General features: G+C 38.0%; 1 protein-coding gene across 4 annotated transcripts in view; it reads left to right on the top strand.

Moving 5' to 3' along the window:
• LOC136874057 (proton-coupled zinc antiporter SLC30A2) overlaps positions 1-19,067 on the top strand; it is a 199,764-nt gene that overhangs the window by 23,012 nt on the left and 157,685 nt on the right. For all 4 annotated transcript variants that reach the window (XR_011018276.1, XM_067147567.2, XM_067147568.2 and 1 more), the window contains exon 2: positions 8,282-8,404. Coding sequence is in view for 3 of the 4 variants with exons in the window: in XM_067147567.2 (XP_067003668.1) it covers positions 8,282-8,404 (123 nt within the window). In the remaining variant the exon portion in view is untranslated. The remainder of the gene's footprint in view (positions 1-8,281; positions 8,405-19,067) is intronic.

Raw genomic sequence — 19,067 nt, 5'->3', positions numbered from 1 at the left:
CATCCCTCTTCCAGATAAGTTGAGAACAATAAAAGGAACTACGAAGGTAACTTCCCTCCGGATTTTTGGAGGGAAGCAGTAGTAGTATTATGTTCTCTTTGGATCAGCCACCATGGTGTAGCAACACACTTACTGAAGGAAGAAGGCCCTCGCCCCATTTGTACTTGCAGCAGTCACCTTATCATGGTACGGTACCTATCTTTACAGAGTGCGTGGACCTGCCCAATCTGTGCCGTAGTCTAAAACTACCGAGTACCATCTCCCACATCCAACGAGATGACGAGGAGTCAGCAGTGTAATTACAATAAAATATAATTAATGAAATGAACAACAAAATTGGGCACCATCAGCAAAATACTTACAGAAATAACTTGGTTGAGCATGAAAGAACTCCTTCTCCCAAGGTGACAGTCATAAGTAGGGCCCAGATGTTTATAACATGTCATTTTTTTCTTAATATTTTTTCCATGGAAAATACAGCTTAAGCATGATTTTATCTACAGTGACTAAAATTATGCAATTTTCATGGGTCATATAAAGTCATATTTTGGCTTTTTAAACATTTTTGTCATTTTCTAGTAATTTTTCATATTATGGTCATATTTCCTGGTGAATTTTCTTATTTTTGTCATATTTGTATTTTTTTATTCGATTTTCTCATATGTGCTTGCAGTCATCTCAAAGACAGAGTTTTCACATCTCCTAATTGTTGTTTGTAATTTCTTACAATTATCTTTCTTAGAAATATGCATGTATGTGAATTAGGGTAAGATGTATAGAAAGTGACAGATACGAAGAAAGAGACAGAAATGTGAGCCTCAAGTGAACTCTAATGATTAGACGTATTTCATATATGCCCCAATAACATCCTGCGATATTGAGCGGTCTTTTCCTCGTTACAAGTTAGTGTTGCGTGAAAATAGAAGATTGTTACCATTTGAAAACTTTAAATTTTTGTAATTTACTATTGTAATTCTTTCTGACCACCCATCAAAATATGACATTTCATTCTGTGCAGAGTCGAGAGTTACGCTACCTCTGGGATTGAGTAATTAAACAAATTCAAAATACCATGTAATAATAATTAATAATATTACTTATTTATTATTATTATTATTATTATTATTATTATTATTATTATTATTATTATTATTATTATTATTATTATTATTATTGAATGTGCTAGTTTTTGAAAGTATATTTCCAATATAATATAAATTCAAACACCGGCAACATTTTTAAGATATCCAAACTTTTACCAAAAAATTTTGAAGTCATATTTATTGTCATATTTTAATACTGTTTTTTATTTCATAAATGCTTACATTTTTCTAACATTTTTAGGTCATAAACATCTGGGCCCTACTCATAAGTTTGATAAGGATCCAAATTTGCTTCCTTATCTTACTGTCACAATTTAACCCCTAAAAATGAATCTGGGTAGCTTGCCAGGTTTCCATGCCATCAATAAGATGAGTTACCATAAGTTTAACCATCTGAATTTACTCCCAAAACAAAAGAAAAGAACGATAATCATCATCCAATAATACTAACTTGTCTTGCCGCCTAAACAAACTCATGAGTTTATGTCTTCAAAATTGACAAACCACAGATATGCGATATGCCCACAATTTAACCACAATCAGTTCTGTTATATTTATACACTTATATTACATACTTCAAGGTAATATTACAATAGGCACTGTCTGAGGCTAGTAGAATCCCACTTTCTCTAGTAAGGACAGTTGCAACGACCTTCCTTACACTTGGATGCCCCTTATTTGTTAAGGTCATCCCTAGACTTAATAACAGACACTTCCTCATCAGAGTGATGGCTTGATTCCTCCAACTTCCAACAACTATTTCTAAAGATTGGTTTGGCTCCTCATGTCACTCCAGAACATTAATATAGGCTACATTAATTTCCTCCTTGATTCACAGACATATGTACATAGTTTTGAAGGCCAACGTTAAGAGTGATGATCGTGTATCGATGTGACTACATATTATATATAACTACACAGGTTAAAAAAGAGTCATCTCACTATACTATGTGAATCTATCCAAACAACTTCACAATGTAGAATCAATGAATGACGAATGCCATGTTAAATCAATGAAAGAATGACCAAGCATTGAACACTTTGCCTATTATTTCATCAAGCAATAATGAGTTCTGTGCAAAATATTGTGTTAGCTTCAGCTTGCAGATACAGGGTATATCCATGATGATACTGCAAACTTTTAGGGATGATGGAGGATGGAAAATGGATAAATTTGAGATAAGGAACTATATTGCAGAAACAATTGAGTCAAACATTAAGCACAATTCTACTCATTTAAGTCTGTTTACCTACACAAGTTTTACAAGCTGCTCCATTTACAACAAATGTTCGAAGTGACATCCCCCTGTGTCAATGCAGGCATGGCATTGTTGCACAAAGTTGTGTCATACCCGTTCAAATATCCCCGGTATCGTTTGAACAGCGTCACAGGCAGTGGGAATTCTTGCCAACAGATCCTCTTCATTCTCGACAGGTGTCTCATAACAGAGAAGTAAACTTAAAAGGTCCACCTTTTCAATACAAAATATGTTGATTACAACATTTTACTTGGTACTAGTTTCAACGCCGATATGCGTAATTCAACCACCACATTCTAGTCAAAAACGACTGAATTTTTTATCTAATGAAAAAACCGCATTACTCAAGGCCGAACCCAGGATTCTCAAGGTTTTAACTGGAACGCAAAAGCATAACGTGACCTTTTAAAAGTGTTCAGAGTGTTGCTTGAATAGTGACTTATCAGGATTGTAACTTGTGATTACAAGAAATGTTATTAAATTAATTGATGCTGACTGCTCACAAGCATGTCTGCCCAAACACAACATGAGGTCACAAGTATAACTGCTGTTAAACCATAACTCCAACTAAAAGGTAACTTGTCTCCACTGTCAAGACCACCTCCTCATATATGTGCCTGGCCAGGCTTCTAGAAGATATGCCATAACAGACCTTCTCGTAAATTCTAGAGTGCTTAAAGCCCAGATATAATGTAAAGAATATTCTCCATAGTTCTCATCTACCTAGTGCCATTATGGATGTTACAGTGTGTTTCACAATACTGTAGTGGATTACAAATCATATATACAGGTAATAATAAATTATATACTATTAATTACAGGTTCTTACATTAACTAAAGTTATATATATGTACAGCACATGTTTCATGACATAACCTCACAAATAATCCAATGTATTGTCTGTACATATGACGTAAATAATAATAATACTAAATGGATGTAAACAGTTCGTAGCCATACATTATAAATCATATTGAAAATCCACAGCCTGTTTCTAGTCATTCAACTGGGTCAGGAATGGAATGAATGAAGCCCCCATCTCGCAGCAAGGATAGGAATTGTGCCGCCTGCCAAAACCTGTCGCACTCCTCTGGGGCAATACAAGTCATAATCATAATCATAAAATAATCATAATAATAATAATTAAAGCTTGATACTTGCATTATGTACTCATGGGTGAGAGAATACTGTTTTCAAGTTATATCAGTTTATCACACTTGCATCAGGATCTTCACAATTGTAACATGGGGATTCTTCTTGGCCCAAACATGACTATTGTGACTATTTAGCATTCTGTCTGTGGTGAAACAGGCTTCATCTGTGAAAAGCACATACGCAGGAACATTCGGCTGGGATGTCCTCCCCAAATAGGGCTGGAAAGTCCAGCCCTCCTTCCAGTGCTCAGATCAAAAAGGAGGAGAAGGGGAAGGCCCAGAGCTCCTTAAGAAATTGGAGAAGAAGCCATCTCCAATTCAATCGGGGTTCACAGGATCCCCACTCACGCTATGCAGGGACACGATTCCTAGACCGGACAAAATCCACTATCAAATGGTTAAGCATTTGAGTGACCGATGTCTCAAGGATATCCTCACCTTATTCAAAAGAGTATGGAGTGAGTGAGTATGATACATTCTGGGTGACATCTCCTCCAAAAAAGATTGAAACGGTGGGCAAAAGTGAGAGGTCCCGATGCCCTCTTGCCCAATCACGTTCTGGGGAACGCAGTTCTTCCAAGAAGGCGGCTCACCATTCCCAGTCAGCTAAATCACCATCCACGGAGTGCTCGGTCACTGTGTCTCCCTCTGCTGAGGAGATGATGGAGACTGAACCACTAATTGTCATGGATGATAACAACAAAAAACAAACCGACAAAGAATGCGAAAATTGGCATGTAGTTGACCACAGCAAGGGCAAGCAATTGTCCTAATTTTGTAAAGCTACCAATCCACAGAATGGCAAGTTATCACCCTCGCTTAGCTGAGGTATGTCAATTGATATCCATCTCTGCAGCCTCCATTGTCTGTCTACAGGAATCTCGTTTGAGACCTGGACATGACACGGCTATGAGAGGATATCATCCTTATTCTAAAGACAGAGTAGCTGTGGATGGCGCTACGACTGGGGGTGTTTGTACACCTTCAGCGACGAAGTACCGCTCCGTACTCAGCTAGATGCGGTTGCAGTTCACACTCCATTGCCAGTAATGACAATGGTGTGCAACGTGTACATTCCACCGGACTACAGTTTTCAAATGCATGCACTCCAAGATTTAATCACTCAGTTACCTCCTCCTTTCCTCATGCTGGGAAACATGACCACTCGTAACACACTCTGGGATTCTCCATCTTCCTGTGCTAGTAGGAGGATTCTCAAGCGATTGATCAACGAATTTGATCTTTGCTTGCTTAACACAGGGGAACCAACACATTTTAGCAGCGCACATGGCTCATTCTCACACCTGGATGTCACCTTGTGCAGCCGTGCGCTAGTTCCCCTGCTACAGTGGCAAGTGCACGATGACCTCTGTGATAGTGACCACTTCCCAATAATTCTCTCTCTCTCTTGAATCAAAGACAGACCGAAGTATCCCAGTGCTGTTTACTTTGGTAGTCAATTTCGCCAGAATTTTCCGAATGCGCATTGATGGCTGATAATATGCTGGAGTCTGTTGACAACCACATTTCTTCCATTACTACTGGAATTCTGGCTGCTGCAGAGGAAACAATTCCTTCCTCGTTTGGTACCCCTCACCGTAAACAGGTCCCATGGTGGACCGAAGAAATTGCAGCAACTATATGTGATCGCCGACGGGCTTTTAAGCATTGTCGTCCAGAATCTAATGATGGCCAGTCATACTCACATTTAAGCATCTGCTTGCGAAGGCCTGTTTTTTATTAGAGAAAGTAAGAAAGCTATGTGGGAAAAGTATGTCTCTTCCATGACGCACATACTCCGTCACGACAAGTGTGGACAAAACTCTGCCATATTGTCGGAGTACAGAACTTGCCCTCAGACCCCAGAATCTCCATTAATGGATATATAATTACAATTCCTTCAGTCATTGCAGACCACATTGTGTCACAGTTTGCAAATACGTCCAGCTCTGGGAGGTATGACTCTGCATTTCTACCAATTAAATACGAAGCAGAAGCACACCATCCCTCCTTCGCCTCTAGTGCTTCGCATTCCTATAACATGCATGTCTCGGCCTGTCATGGAATGGCAATTGCTGAGTTCCTAGACCGGACAAAATCCACTATCAAATGGTTAAGCATTTGAGTGACCGATGTCTCAAGGATATCCTCACCTTATTCAACAGAGTATGGAGTGAGTGAGGGAGTGCTTCCATCTGACTGTTCAAGTCTCCTAGTATGACTGTTGGATATCATACATTCTGGGTGACATCATTTACCCAAGTCTGCATTGGAATTTTATAGATGTTCATAGTATGCCTGCAATATAATGTTGCCTGAGCTTGTTTTCACATGTTCTGTATTAAACATAATTTTATTGAAGGTAGCAGCAACAAGGCTGAATCCCTATAGCTTACATCTTGAGTGAAGCTGAATTTGATCTACATGACGTTTCTTTTGTAGCAGTACTACATCTACATGATTAACTACTACAAAGACCAACTGAGATCCTTGACCAATGGAAGAAACATTTTTAAAAAATCTCCAATGAAGAATTCCTGCCAATAGCAACAGTAAATTCTGTGTATGGTCCAGCTCTACCCATCACGGTTGCTGAAGTAGAGGTCGCCATTAAGAAAATGAAAAACGAAAGGCAGCAGGTACTGGTTGACCTTCCATCAGACGTGTGGAAGATGCGTGAACCACAAGCAGCTACGTTCCTATTCGACAAGGTCTAGTTGGCTTACCAGTATTGCAATTCCCATCTGGAAAGGCAAAGGAGATATCAGAGACTGCTCCAACTATCAACCAATTTGTTTGCCTTGTCATACAACGAAGATCGTCGAGCATGTGCTAGATGCACGCCTTTGCGGCATTAGTTCATATTGCCCCAAAACAATGTGGTTTTGTGAAAGGAACAGGAATGATCAACGCTATACATGCAACACGTCTTTTGATTGAACATCACAATGGAAAGGAGAAACCACTCCACATCACTTTCTTGGATCTCAAAAAGCCTTTGACATGGTGCCTTGTGATCTTATTTGGTATGCGCACGTCTTTTGATTGAACATCACAATGGAAAGGAGAAACCACTCCACATCACTTTCTTGGATCTCAAAAAGGCCTTTGACATGGTGCCTTGTGATCTTATTTGGTATGCGCTCAGGCTGCTTGGTGCACCAGAAGTATATATTTGATGGATCCAGCTTCTGTATTGGAATGCCACCAGCTCTGTCCAACATGCTGCTGGAATGTCTGCACCATTTTGCATTCAAGTTGGCGTTCATCAGGGATCTGCTCCATCTCCGCTTCTGTTCATCCTCTGTCTTGACACCATCAGCGCAGAAGTGTTAACACCACACCCTTGGACTCTACTCTATGCTGATGATTTTATGGTTGCCTGTGAATCCTGTCAAGATTTGCAACAATTCATCCAAGATTGGAATATCTCCCTGGACAGATACAGCCTGCGACTTAACATTGGGAAAACTGAGTACCTAGAGTTTGGGGTACAAAGTGATGGGTTAGTAAACATTAACAGCATTGAGATTCTCAAAACATCTTGGTTTAAATATATGGGATCACTTATCCAATCAGATGGTTCCATGCTTCCAGATGTTTGAAGCAGGATAAATGCTCCCTGGATGAAGTGGTGAGGATACCATTGTATCTAAAATGCAAAATCTTAGAACCATCATCAGACCAGTGGCATTGTATGGAACTGATTATTGGTCAGTCACAAGAAGACACGAACAACAGCTGCATGTGATGGAAATGAAGATGCTTCGCTGGCCAATGGGACTCGCTAGACTGGAGCATATCAGAAATGCGAATGTTCGGATGGCATTTCAATCAATCACTACTGATCTTCATTTAGGGCAGTCGCCCAGGTGGCAGATTCCCTATCTGTTGTCTTCATAGACTTTTCTTGAATGATTTCACAGAAATTGGAATTAGTGTGGCCCCAATCCCTGAGAAAATGTGAGAGAATTGTTTGCGATGGTATGGCCATATGCTACGCAGAAACAATTCTTCAGTTGTGAGAAGGACATTAAACTTAAGTCCTGAGCGCCACTGACCACGAAGGCAACCAAAGAAGTACTGGCTCGACGCTCTGCAGGAGGACACGCATGTGGCAAAAGTCTCTCCTGAAGATACACAAAACCACATCAAGTGGAAAAGGAAGTGCAGAACAGCAGACACTACAGTTATGCGGGATAAATGCTAAGAAGAAGATTACATATACATGATTTCTCATGAAGCCTGCTTATGTAAGGAAGTCACTTGTAGATCTACTGACATCTTCATTATTAACCTGGACTGAAATGAAATGGATATTATGGTTCTGGAAGCTTCAAGGTAATATGGGAATTACTGTACTTGAAAATAAATTAGTCATTAGGTCACCTAACAGAAATACCATTCTCTACTAGACAAATAAAAATCTTAGTAACAAGGGATGAAGGGAAATTACAAGTCAGATGAACTTGTACTTCATCCTAAAAATTAATTATAAAAATGTAGACACCAATAATGTTTCATTGCTTGAAAGATTCTCGCCTATTTCAAAACCTTGAAATGAGATCACTTTATATGAAACCTTTCCTTAGTATTTTCTCTACTTCCCTAAAAAGTATTTCCAGGCAACTGTTAAATTGTTCACATCAATAATTAAACCAAGATCGTGTCTTAATTCATTTCCTAATCATGTTAATGGCAGGCTTTTCAAAGGGGAATTTCTAATCTTTGGTTAATGATTTAACTTTTTTTTTTTTACATACAGGATGGTTGTCGAACACGGCATGATGAAGAGCTGGATCATTGCCACAGTGCACTCCCACTGACACACTCGTCTTCAGCCTGGAAGCAGCTATTAGCAGCTACAGTTATGTGCCTTATATTCATGGTATGTATTGGTTTCTCTGTATTATATGAACTGTTTACTTTACTGTCCAATTTAGTCATAGATTAGTTTCTTCTGTCATATCATTCATTCAGTTAGGAGAAAGTAACTATAATGGAACTGAAGTGTATAGTTTCTGAGAGTTGCAATTTCCTCAGATCTTCTATTCAAATTTTACTTTTTCACGGACATTCTCATTATAGTGCATTTTATAAATCCTGCATTCATTGTTCCTCGAAGTATCCTGTTTCTCTTTACCTCGATCCCTTATTCTTCATTTTTAGTAAGGGACATAGCTGTGTTGTATGCAAAGTTGTCTCTCTACTTAACAGTAACACTTCTGCAAACTATTATACTAAGTCTAATAAGGTGTTTGTCAGCTTGTGCATTCTTGTTAAATTTGTCTACCCTTTCCGCAGTTGAACTTCGTGCATGTATTTTTGTGCTGTTATCAATGATAATGATCAACAGAACATTTTGAATGTTGAAGACTCATTGTTCATATGGAAATATTTATGAGTAGGAGACATAGGCCCATTTTCCCCAACTCTTTGTTAAATTTTACTTAAACGTTAACTAACAGATGTTATTAATTTTTGGTTAAAAGTGCCTTATTTCACGAACACATTTCCAACATTTGTTATGAAACAATTGTTAAAGACAAATTAACACATTTCCGTGAGATTTCTGAACGCGTTTGGAAGTGAGCATCTTTTGTTTCTTCACATAAAGCGCTCCCAGCGGTATGTTGGAATAGTATTTTGTCACACATGGTTGACATTATTATAGGTTATGGTTAGCAGAGACTGCTAAGACGTAAACATGTGTAGTCAGAGGCAACATAAGCGTTATGATGATGAGTGCGCGACAAATGTTGTTATACATTTTAATTTGAAAGTATGCGAGTGTGCTTGAAAATGAAAGAATGGACTGCTATATCACAACATTCAATATTATTCTTATATAAGTGCAATCTCAGGCTCATATATCACTGGATAAATATGATAATTGATATGTTTTGAATGATTTTAGGGCATTCTTTTACTGTGGGGAAAATAATGTAATGCCTTGTTAATGCTGGAATGGCAGCAGGAATTCTTTGCAGAATTCTACACACTCTTGTCTTGCACTCGTGAACATAGTTGCCTAAAATTACATGAAAAGTGTCTCGAGTATAATATCTAACGAGCAGAGGCCAGATCCTGCAGTTAACCGATTTCAACGAGCTTCAATGTACCTGTGGGGGCGACACTCAACTCGTGTATAAGGGTTTAGATCAATACGCTTTCGTTTTCGAAAAAAATTAGGTCAATTGTCATGACACAGGATCCGCTTCAGACAAAGTGGAGGTGATGGAACACTAAAAGGCGAACAAATATTACTTGAACATGTGAGGTCCGCAGCCTAATAATTTCTGAACAATTGATGAATCCCCAATTCCAATGCAACGCATATATACTTGGAGTTACATCACAGTCAAACCGAATGGTGGCCTATTGGTCACTGTACTTGTCTGCCAACCTCGTAGATGTAAGTTCGAGTCTTGTCGCAGCTGTAATTCTTGTACAAAATAAATTAATATTTGAGGGAACGTGAAGATAAAAATGGGAACAAAAATATTATGCAAATTGTAGTACCGTACACCTTAATTTTCTACCTGTAATTAATATAGGCCTAAACGTTCTCACAGTTAATGCTGGATCTTTATCTCTCTCTCTCTCTCTCTCTCTCTCTCTCTCTCTCTCTCTGTGTCTCTCTGTATCATATCAGTTTGCCTAATTTTTTTTTTTCCTTGCATTTTTACCTTCACATTCCCTCAAATGATAATTTAATCTGTATAAAATTATAGCTATGGCGCAACTCAAACTCATGTCGTCGAGTTCGTAGACAAGTACATTAACCACTTAGCCACCTCTCTGCTTGAATGTATTGTAACTCTTCAAGTATATATGCGTTGCATTGGAATCTGTGGGTTCATAAATTTCTTGGAAATTATTTGGTTGCAGACCTGACATGTTTAGGTAAAATGTGTTCGCCTTTTAGTGTTCTATCACCTCCACTTGGTCCGAAGCGGATCCTGCCTCACGACATTTGTCCTCAGTTTTTTTCGAAAACGAAAGCGTATTGACCTAAACTCTTATACACAAGTTACTGTTCAGTATCCCCCAACATGTACATTAATTAGCTCATTGAAATCAATCTCCTTATAAAAACTATAAGCTACTACTGCACTGGAGACACTGGTAAGTTTCAATCTGTTGGAAACTCTAACCTATTTTCAATTTCTTCTAGTACCTTGTTTATTATGGCTTTGGTAATTAGATATCTTTGTAGAAGTCTTTCTTCTAACAACTCAAAAAAGTTGTTTTTTCTTAGTGTGGGTTGTCCTTTGCCTTCTTCAGTTTATAGTCTTCATACAACAGTGATGTTTCAAACTTACGTCTTCTACATGCCTCCATTTTGAAATTTTAGCAGCTGTTAAATGGTTTAACACGGGGCTGTTCCTTCATGTTAATTTAACACAAGTATTAACAATTTCTTAGAGTTAACAATTCTTGATGAGACAACCATTTTGTTAAATTATGTGTTAAGTCTCCTTAACAGCAGTGTTAACATTTAACATTCGTTGAAGAAACTGGGCCTATATTTTGTTACAGAACAGTGGTTGAGTGTTAAATATACAGCCTGTTATTTGTCTTTGTGTGAATTTAACAGTACAAGTTTATTTGCGTTTTGCTTAGATTTATTAACCTAATCTGACATTTTTTTGTGAGTAATCTTCTGTATTTTGATTTAAATAAGCTTAGTCCTTCAAGGGTTGCCACATAATCTCTTCAGTTCAGTCTGATGAACATCAGCAATCACTAATACATTCTCCATTCCTCTTCCACACAACAGGAGAGAGAGAGAGAGAGAGAGAGAGAGAGAGTGTGTAGTAATGGAATTTTCTTTTAGAAAAACTAATCAATTTTTTTTAGGATTTATCTTTAATGAGTCAAAACAGTGGAAGTGGTGGATTTTATGGAGAAAGAGGAGATAGAAATGATGGGGCTGAGCCAAGTTAAATGGAAAGCGAAAGAAAGGAAGAGAATAAGGAAAGGGTATACACTATACTGGAGAGGTGGCAGAGAGGCATAAAATGGAGTGGAACTGATTATTTCATAACAGCTGGAAGTGTGTGTGGATATGCCAGAGTACTTCAGTGATTGGATAATGAAAATTAGACTGAGAATGAGGAATGAAGTGTATGCACCACAGAGAGGGAACAAAGAAGAGGATATTGAGGAATTCCTGGAGAAAATAGAAAAGAAGATAACAGATGTGCAAGTGATTATCATGGGAGATTTAAATGCACAGCTGGGAAATGAAAGATAAGGGAAGGAAGAAGTAATCAGACCGTATGGATATGGGAAAAGAAATGAAGGAGAGAAACTAGTTGAGTTTTGTTAGAGAAATGGAATGATTGAGGCAACGCATGGTTTCGGAAGAAAAATAGCAAGAAAATTACAAGATACGGCTGCAGTAACAAAAGAATAAAATTAGTAAATAGTAACTAACTTTCTGGTGGCAAGGACAAATCGTAGACAGTTGATGGATGTAACAGCTTTGCCAGGAGAAGCATTCGATGGAAAACATAGAGTTGTGATAGCAAAAATGAGAGTGGGGAAAATGGAAAAATTAAAGAAGATAAAACATAGTAAAATAAAAGTGTGGGAATTAAAAGATAAGATTTTCTGGAGAGACTGAAACAACAAATTCCAATTACTGAACTAGGAAATGTGGAAGATGAATGGTCCAACTTCAAAACTGCAGAATGGGGAAGAGAGTGCCTGTGGTAGAACATCAACCAGAGGGAAAGAAAAGGAGACATCGGGGTGGAAAGAGAAGGTGAGAGAAGCAGTGAAAGAAGAGAAAAAAGCATGGCAAAATGGAATACAGATGAAAAAAGAAAGCAAAAGGAAGTATCTTGATAATAAAAGGAAATATAAAAAATTGGTGAGAGAAGAAAAGTTGGAAAGAGTTCACACAAAAGATGGAAACAGATGGAGCTGGCAGTAAAAGAATGCTGTATGGAATTATACTAATTTATAGGAAAGAAAGAGTTTATACAAAGCTGATAAAAGAGGTAGGTGGAGAGTTGATGATTGTTTTTTAAAGAGGCCTAACAACTAGGTCATCAACCCCAGTAGAGAGTTGATAACACATCCAGAAGAAATGAAGAGAAGATGGAAGGAGTATTTTGATAAACTGCTGAATGTGTGAAATTGTGCAGAGGAGACTGTCATAATATGTTGTGATAACTGAACTGCATGTCAGAGGTGGAATTAGCAGTCTGTAAAATTTAAATGGGGAAGGCACCAGGAATGGATGAAATTAGATGGAAATGATAAAGGCTGCTGGACTTGTTGGACTATAATGGGTGTACAGTTTGTTAAACTGCATATGGAGACAGAAACGTGTGCCACACAACTGGGGAAAGGATATTATAATAATACCAGTCTTTAAGAAGGGGGACAAAAAAGTGTGTGATAGCTATAGTGAAATCACGCTCTTGTCACAAGTTGAAAAAAAAAAGAAAAAAAAAAGAAATGGAAGGTGTATTAGAGAGGAGAATAAGAAGAAAGTTAGGAGAGTTGCAAGAGGAACAGTATGGCTTTAGAAGTGGAAGATCTACAGTGGACCCAATTTTCAGCCTGGGGCAATTAATGGAAAAGAATTGAGAATATGGAAAGGAGCTATTCATGGCATTCATAGATCTAACAAAGGCATATGATATTGTTCCCAGGGAGAAGGTGTGGGAAACCATGGTCAAAAAGAGACTGGGTACACAAACTGCGGAAATGGTGCAAGCAATGTACAAAAACTGTGTTAGGAGCATACAGACTTTGTTTGAAAAGACAGAATGGTGTAGAAATGAAATTGGACTAAGACAGGTGAGTGTGCTGTCACCTGTTTTGTTTCTAATGGTTATGGACAAACTTGTAAAGGAGACAAAGAAGCATGAGGGAATAGGGAGATAAAGTTATTACTATTTGCAAATGATATTGTGGTCTGGGGAATAAACAGCAAAGAAGTACAAGAAACAAGAAAATTGAAAAGTATGGTATGAAAATCAGCTCAGAGAAATCAAGCCCATGGTGAAATCAGAAAGACAAGGGAAAAGCATTGTGAAAATTGGTGGTCCAAGCCTTGATATTGTTGACATTTTCAAATACCTAGGGATTGAATTAATGCAGAATAATAGGCTGGACATAGAGGTTAGCAAGAGGGGGGCAACATTGCAATGTATTCTACCAGAGTGCAAGAAAGCTTGTGTGGAATCAGCAAGTACAGGGAAACCTCTCGCTTTTCTCACTTAGCACGTCGTAAATTCAAAGTCCCAATTCACGTCTTATTAAATCTATGAAAAAAACCTCACTTATCGGGGCATATTTGTTTGCTGTTACCGCTTAGCAAGATCATATTTTTCCTAGCCTTGAAAATGTACATTGTCATCCCTTGTGAAAAGAAAGTTATTTCCATCGCAGATAAGAGCCCAGACCACAGGAGGCAGGTTGGGGAAAGTTGCACAAAAATGGGAAATGACCTTGAATTCCTGTACTTTACTGGGATAAATTACACCTTCAGGGAGCAAGCCGTTAGCCTCAGGAGTTCAGGTTTGGTTGCCGATTTTCATTGATATTGCTGAATAATGCAGTAAACCTTTTTATACTTGTATTTTGCATTCCATTCAGAAAGTTATTAATTCTCTGTTGAGCAGTGTTGCCAACTCAGCGGATTTTCCGCCAAATTTGGCAGATTTTTAAATGGAACAGCGGATAATTTTTCCATTTAGCAGACAGCAGATTTTTTGACGGATTTTCAAACTTGCTTTAGCAATTTTTAGCGGTAACAATATCACCTTTCATCACGAAGGGAAAAAATAATATAGAACTTACTATGGTATAATAGTCTACTTATTCCCATTATATTGATCTTATGCTGCATACTACCACTCGTTTTCTAGACCAGCTCTGACCCACAGCCTCAGTCAGAATTTGTTACAATCGTTACAGTACTAATGATGAGCCAGGTAGTGTAGTGTTTGATAACGCATTTCTTTTGAAATCAGGTTCTTTTTGGTACGTACATATGTCGAAAGAAAGGGTTAAAAAGTAGTCAAATATTTCGTGGTTAAATAATTAATCTTTATAAGACTTGTTGGTTGAGCTTCCAGTGATCCCAAACACGGACGGTGCATCTATTGGCAGTGCAATATAAATGCGAAATTGTTTGATATTATTTCTTTCCGTACTTATCAAAAACAATGAAAACAATGTATGTATGTTGGGTATTCAGCCCGAAGGCTGGTTTGATCCTCTGCAGCTCTGCCAACAGCTGTCATAAATAGCCTAGGCGTCACTGAAGAGGCATACTAGGGAAATGAGGAGTGGAGTAGTTTCCCATTGCTTTCCTCACTGAGCCAGCAGTTGTTATTGCATATCAGTCTGCCAAGCCCACTGAAATGCATGCACCAACCGACCCTATGAGTGATAGTTTCACACCATTCATAACAGGGACTGGCTGCATAAGGAATGGTATTACTAGCATCACTCATACCTCAGTCACTTTCATATTGTTGAAGCCAAGGATGAGACTGAGACAGGTCAATGAAAGTAACAAATTTGATATAGCCCATAGTATGCAGCATAAGATCAATATAATGGGAATAAGTAGACTATTATACCATAGTAAGTTCTATATTATTTTTTCCCTTCGTGATGAAAGGTGATATTGTTACCGCTAAAAATTGCTAAAGGAAGTTTGAAAATCCGTCAAAAAATCTGCTGTCTGCTAAATGGAAAAATTATTGTTGGATGCGCTTGAGAACGGTTGGCTGTTGAGAGAGCTCTTGCATTATTGGAGTGATAAAGTAGTGAAAACCTATTGAAATAGCTTAATTTTGTGTAGATCTGATTCATTTAGTGCTGTTTATATAGTGGTGTTTAGTGCATGTTGGTAGAAATTGGGAGTAGTAATAATTATTTAAATTTTGTAACAAGTAATTCAGTTGGTCTTCAGTAAATTACGTTTTCTAGGTTAAGTAGGCTAGCTAGGTGCACCTTGTTTCGAATTTAGGTTTAGGTAATACTTTAGGTAACAATATTAACTTTAAAAATATTTGTAAATATCTGTAGATTCGTTGGTTGTACTTACAAAGGCAGATTATCATAAGGAATAGTACCGTAACTTCTGCAGCAACTTCTCCGGTATTTCGTATAGATATACGTTCAAACTATCGCGAAGGTAATAATTTACTACATTAAAAAACACGATACGCCTGTAAACTTCCATTTAAAAAGAAGTTAGAGAGATTACACGGTAATAGTTAACAGTCGTATTGTTATTGATTATTGTCGCTCCTCATATTCAAATATTGCATTGTTGGCTACAGTCGTGAACAAAGGGTGTAGTGTAGTCAAGTAAATATAAATAAAAATCAGCTGACCTTGTATTCCATTCATTTGTACTTCTGAGTAGGTAGTTAGTATCCGTAATTTATATTTCGCTCCCTCGATCTTTCAGTATTTATGAGCGGTTAGCTAATAATAATAAAGTTCATATATCCCAGTAATTGCAGTTCAAGTCCCTGGAATAATAGTAGTAGTAGTTTTGACAGAAATATTTGAGAAATTATTATAGACAACCTCGTATTTTTCAGTAGGCGTAATTAAGAACACTTTTTTTTTTCTCCATCCCGTGGAGTAGGGAAAATAATAGTAATCCACCAGCTGTAATAATCACATAACCACATTTCAGTAGAATTGTAGTGAAGATAAGGTATAATATATTAGATAGTATCTTGCCAGTTATATTCGTGTTTTTCTTCATGTACGGCAATCCTTTTGATACTTAAGCATTTAACCAAACGCAGTATAGTGTAGTATAGATACATTGTAGTATAGATACAGTACGGTACATTTAGATAGTGCCGTATCTTGCCTGCTATATTCGTGTGTTATCTTTCGTGTGTATCTATTAGACCCTAATACTAATAATAATTTGTCTAAGCATTTAGCTTCGTTGGTAATCTTTGAGTACAGTAGTTCTTGCAAATTTCATTTCTGTTGTGCTTAGTAGTGACATACGGTACGGTACCGGTATCATAATTAGGATACGTCTGAAAGTAGTTTAAAAATTACTGTAGTGTACTGTACAGTAGTATACGAGTAATATCCTATTAGAATTTAGTGTGCTTATTTTATTATTGTAAAATATTTGTGTAGTACTGGTGTAGTAGAGGTATCCGTAGAAACTCTTACTAAAATATTGTTGAAATTAGGATAGGCTTAATTGCAGTTTCGAATTGTGTAGTTCTTGTGTATTACTTTCGATATTCAGTGATTAACAGCAGTTTTTATCCTGTTAGGGGTTGTAGGATAAAAAAAAAAATAGAGCACGACTAAGTAGTATTGTAGTGTAGTCGTATATTAATTACCTTATTGTTGTGTACTATCCCAGACAATATATCCCTCCGTTCATTTATTTTTTTGCAAATAAGTAACTTCATTTTTTTAATTTATAATTTTCCCCCCGTAAAGAATGGCTAAGGAGCGCGAGTGTACTTATTGTGGGTGTGGTGGGGCATTGAGGGGTATGAGGGAGGAGTTGGAAAGTTTGAGGGAGATAATTAGGATTCTCACAGAAGACAGGAAGGAAGATAGGACTCCCTCAAACAATGTACAGGTTACAGTAGGTGTACAAGAGGGAGGGGAAGGAAAGGGAGGAGTTGTAGAAGACAGGTGGTCTAATGTTCTAAGGGGAAGGAGATTGCAGGCCAAGGGCTCTATTCAGGATCAGAATTCAGGACAGGTGTCTGTGCGAAATCGGTACGAGTCACTCCAGGTAGAACAACAGAGAGAAGATGAGGGACAGGGAACTGTTGCTGAGATGCATGGAAGTAGGAGGAAGGGAAAAGGTAGGAAAGGGAAATGTAGAGTAGAGGATAGGAAAAGACAGGTGGAACAGGGTCATGGGAAGGAGAAAAGGGAGGAGGAAGTAGCTTCTGCAGCTATCAGGAAAGATAGGGCTGACCAGGAGGGGAGGGGATCAAATGAGGTGGGTAGGGTTGAGGCTCTGGTCATGGGGGATTCCATCGTTAGACACGTGGGGAAAGTGTGTGGAGGAAAGGGAACCAGGGTAGAATGTTATCCAGGAATTAGGTTGAGGCAGATGGTGAGGAAAGTAGAAGAGAGGGAGGAGGGGAAGGAGAAGGTGGTAGTGTTTCACGTTGGTACCAACAACGTAAGGCAAGCTGATATAAGTACCAACATAGTTGGAGATGTATGGGATCTGGTAAATGCAGCACGGGTGAAGTTTAAGAAAGCGGAGATTGTTATTAGTGGAATACTGTGTAGGAGGGATACTGACTGGAGGGTGATTGGGGATTTAAATGAGACTATGGAGTGGACCAGATAAAGTAGAAGCAGAGTTCTTAAAACTGATGGATGAACATCATGTAAAATGGTTGACCAAAATTTTCAATCGAATTTATGTATCCGGGAATATTCCATCGGAATGGCTCAAATCAGAGTTCATCACCTTGCCAAAAAAGCAAAACGCAAACCAATGTGGAGATTACCGCACAATAAGCTTGATGAGTCATCTCTTGAAAGTGTTCTTGAGAGTGATACACAGAAGAATATACAGACTGTGTGAAGATCAGATAGCCCCTAATCAATTTGGGTTTATTAAAGCAGTAGGTACGAGAGAAGCCTTGTTCAGTGTGCAGGTCCTCTTTCAGAGATGTAGAGATGTAAATAAGAATGTATTTGCTTGTTTAATAGACTACCAGAAAACCTTTGACTGTGTAAAACATGAAAAATTGATGGGTATTTTGAGAAATATTGGAATGGAGGAAAGAGATCAGCGAATCATCAAGACGCTGTACTGGAATCAAACAGCGGTGTTGCGTGTTGAAGGAGAACACACCGAAGCAGTCAAAATACTGAGAGGAGTGAGGCAAGGATGTATCTTGTCACCTATACTATTTAATTTGTATTCAGAATACATATTTAGAGAAGCCTTGGAAGATATAGAAGAAGGAATTTTGATAAATGGAGTGAGATTAAACAACATCCGGTATGCTGATGATACAATTGTATTTGCTGATACTATCCAAGTGCTACAATCACTAATGGATAGAATTGTAAGAGTCAGCAGCCAATACTGGCTTGAAATAAACACCGCAAAGACAAAACTCATGGTTATAAGTAAGGAAAATATTTCCGGAATAAACTTGGTTATAAATCAAAAGAGTATAGAAAGGGTAAAACAATATACATACCTTAGAACCATAATAAATGAAGACTGGGATTGCTCACAAGAAGTCAAGGTACGCATTGGAAAAGCAAGAAGTGTGTTCCAGAAAATGAGTAATGTGTTTAAAAGCCACAATCTAACTTTAGGGACTAAAATCAGACTTCTGCACTGTTATATATTGTCTGTTCTTTTATATGGTGTAGAGACATGGACCTTAAATAAAAACACAGAGAAGAAGCTGGAGGCCTTTGAAACATGGCTTTATAGGCGGATCCTGAGAATATCTTGGACCCAGAGAATTACAAACGTGGAAGTAATGAGAAGGATGAACACAACACCTCAGTTGATCAAGATAGTGAAATGC

The sequence above is a fragment of the Anabrus simplex genome, chromosome 5 (genome assembly GCF_040414725.1).
Source record: "Anabrus simplex isolate iqAnaSimp1 chromosome 5, ASM4041472v1, whole genome shotgun sequence".
NCBI lineage: Eukaryota > Metazoa > Arthropoda > Insecta > Orthoptera > Tettigoniidae > Anabrus > Anabrus simplex.
Note: the sequence above shows the minus strand (reverse complement) of the source record. Positions and strands in the feature narration are given on the sequence as shown.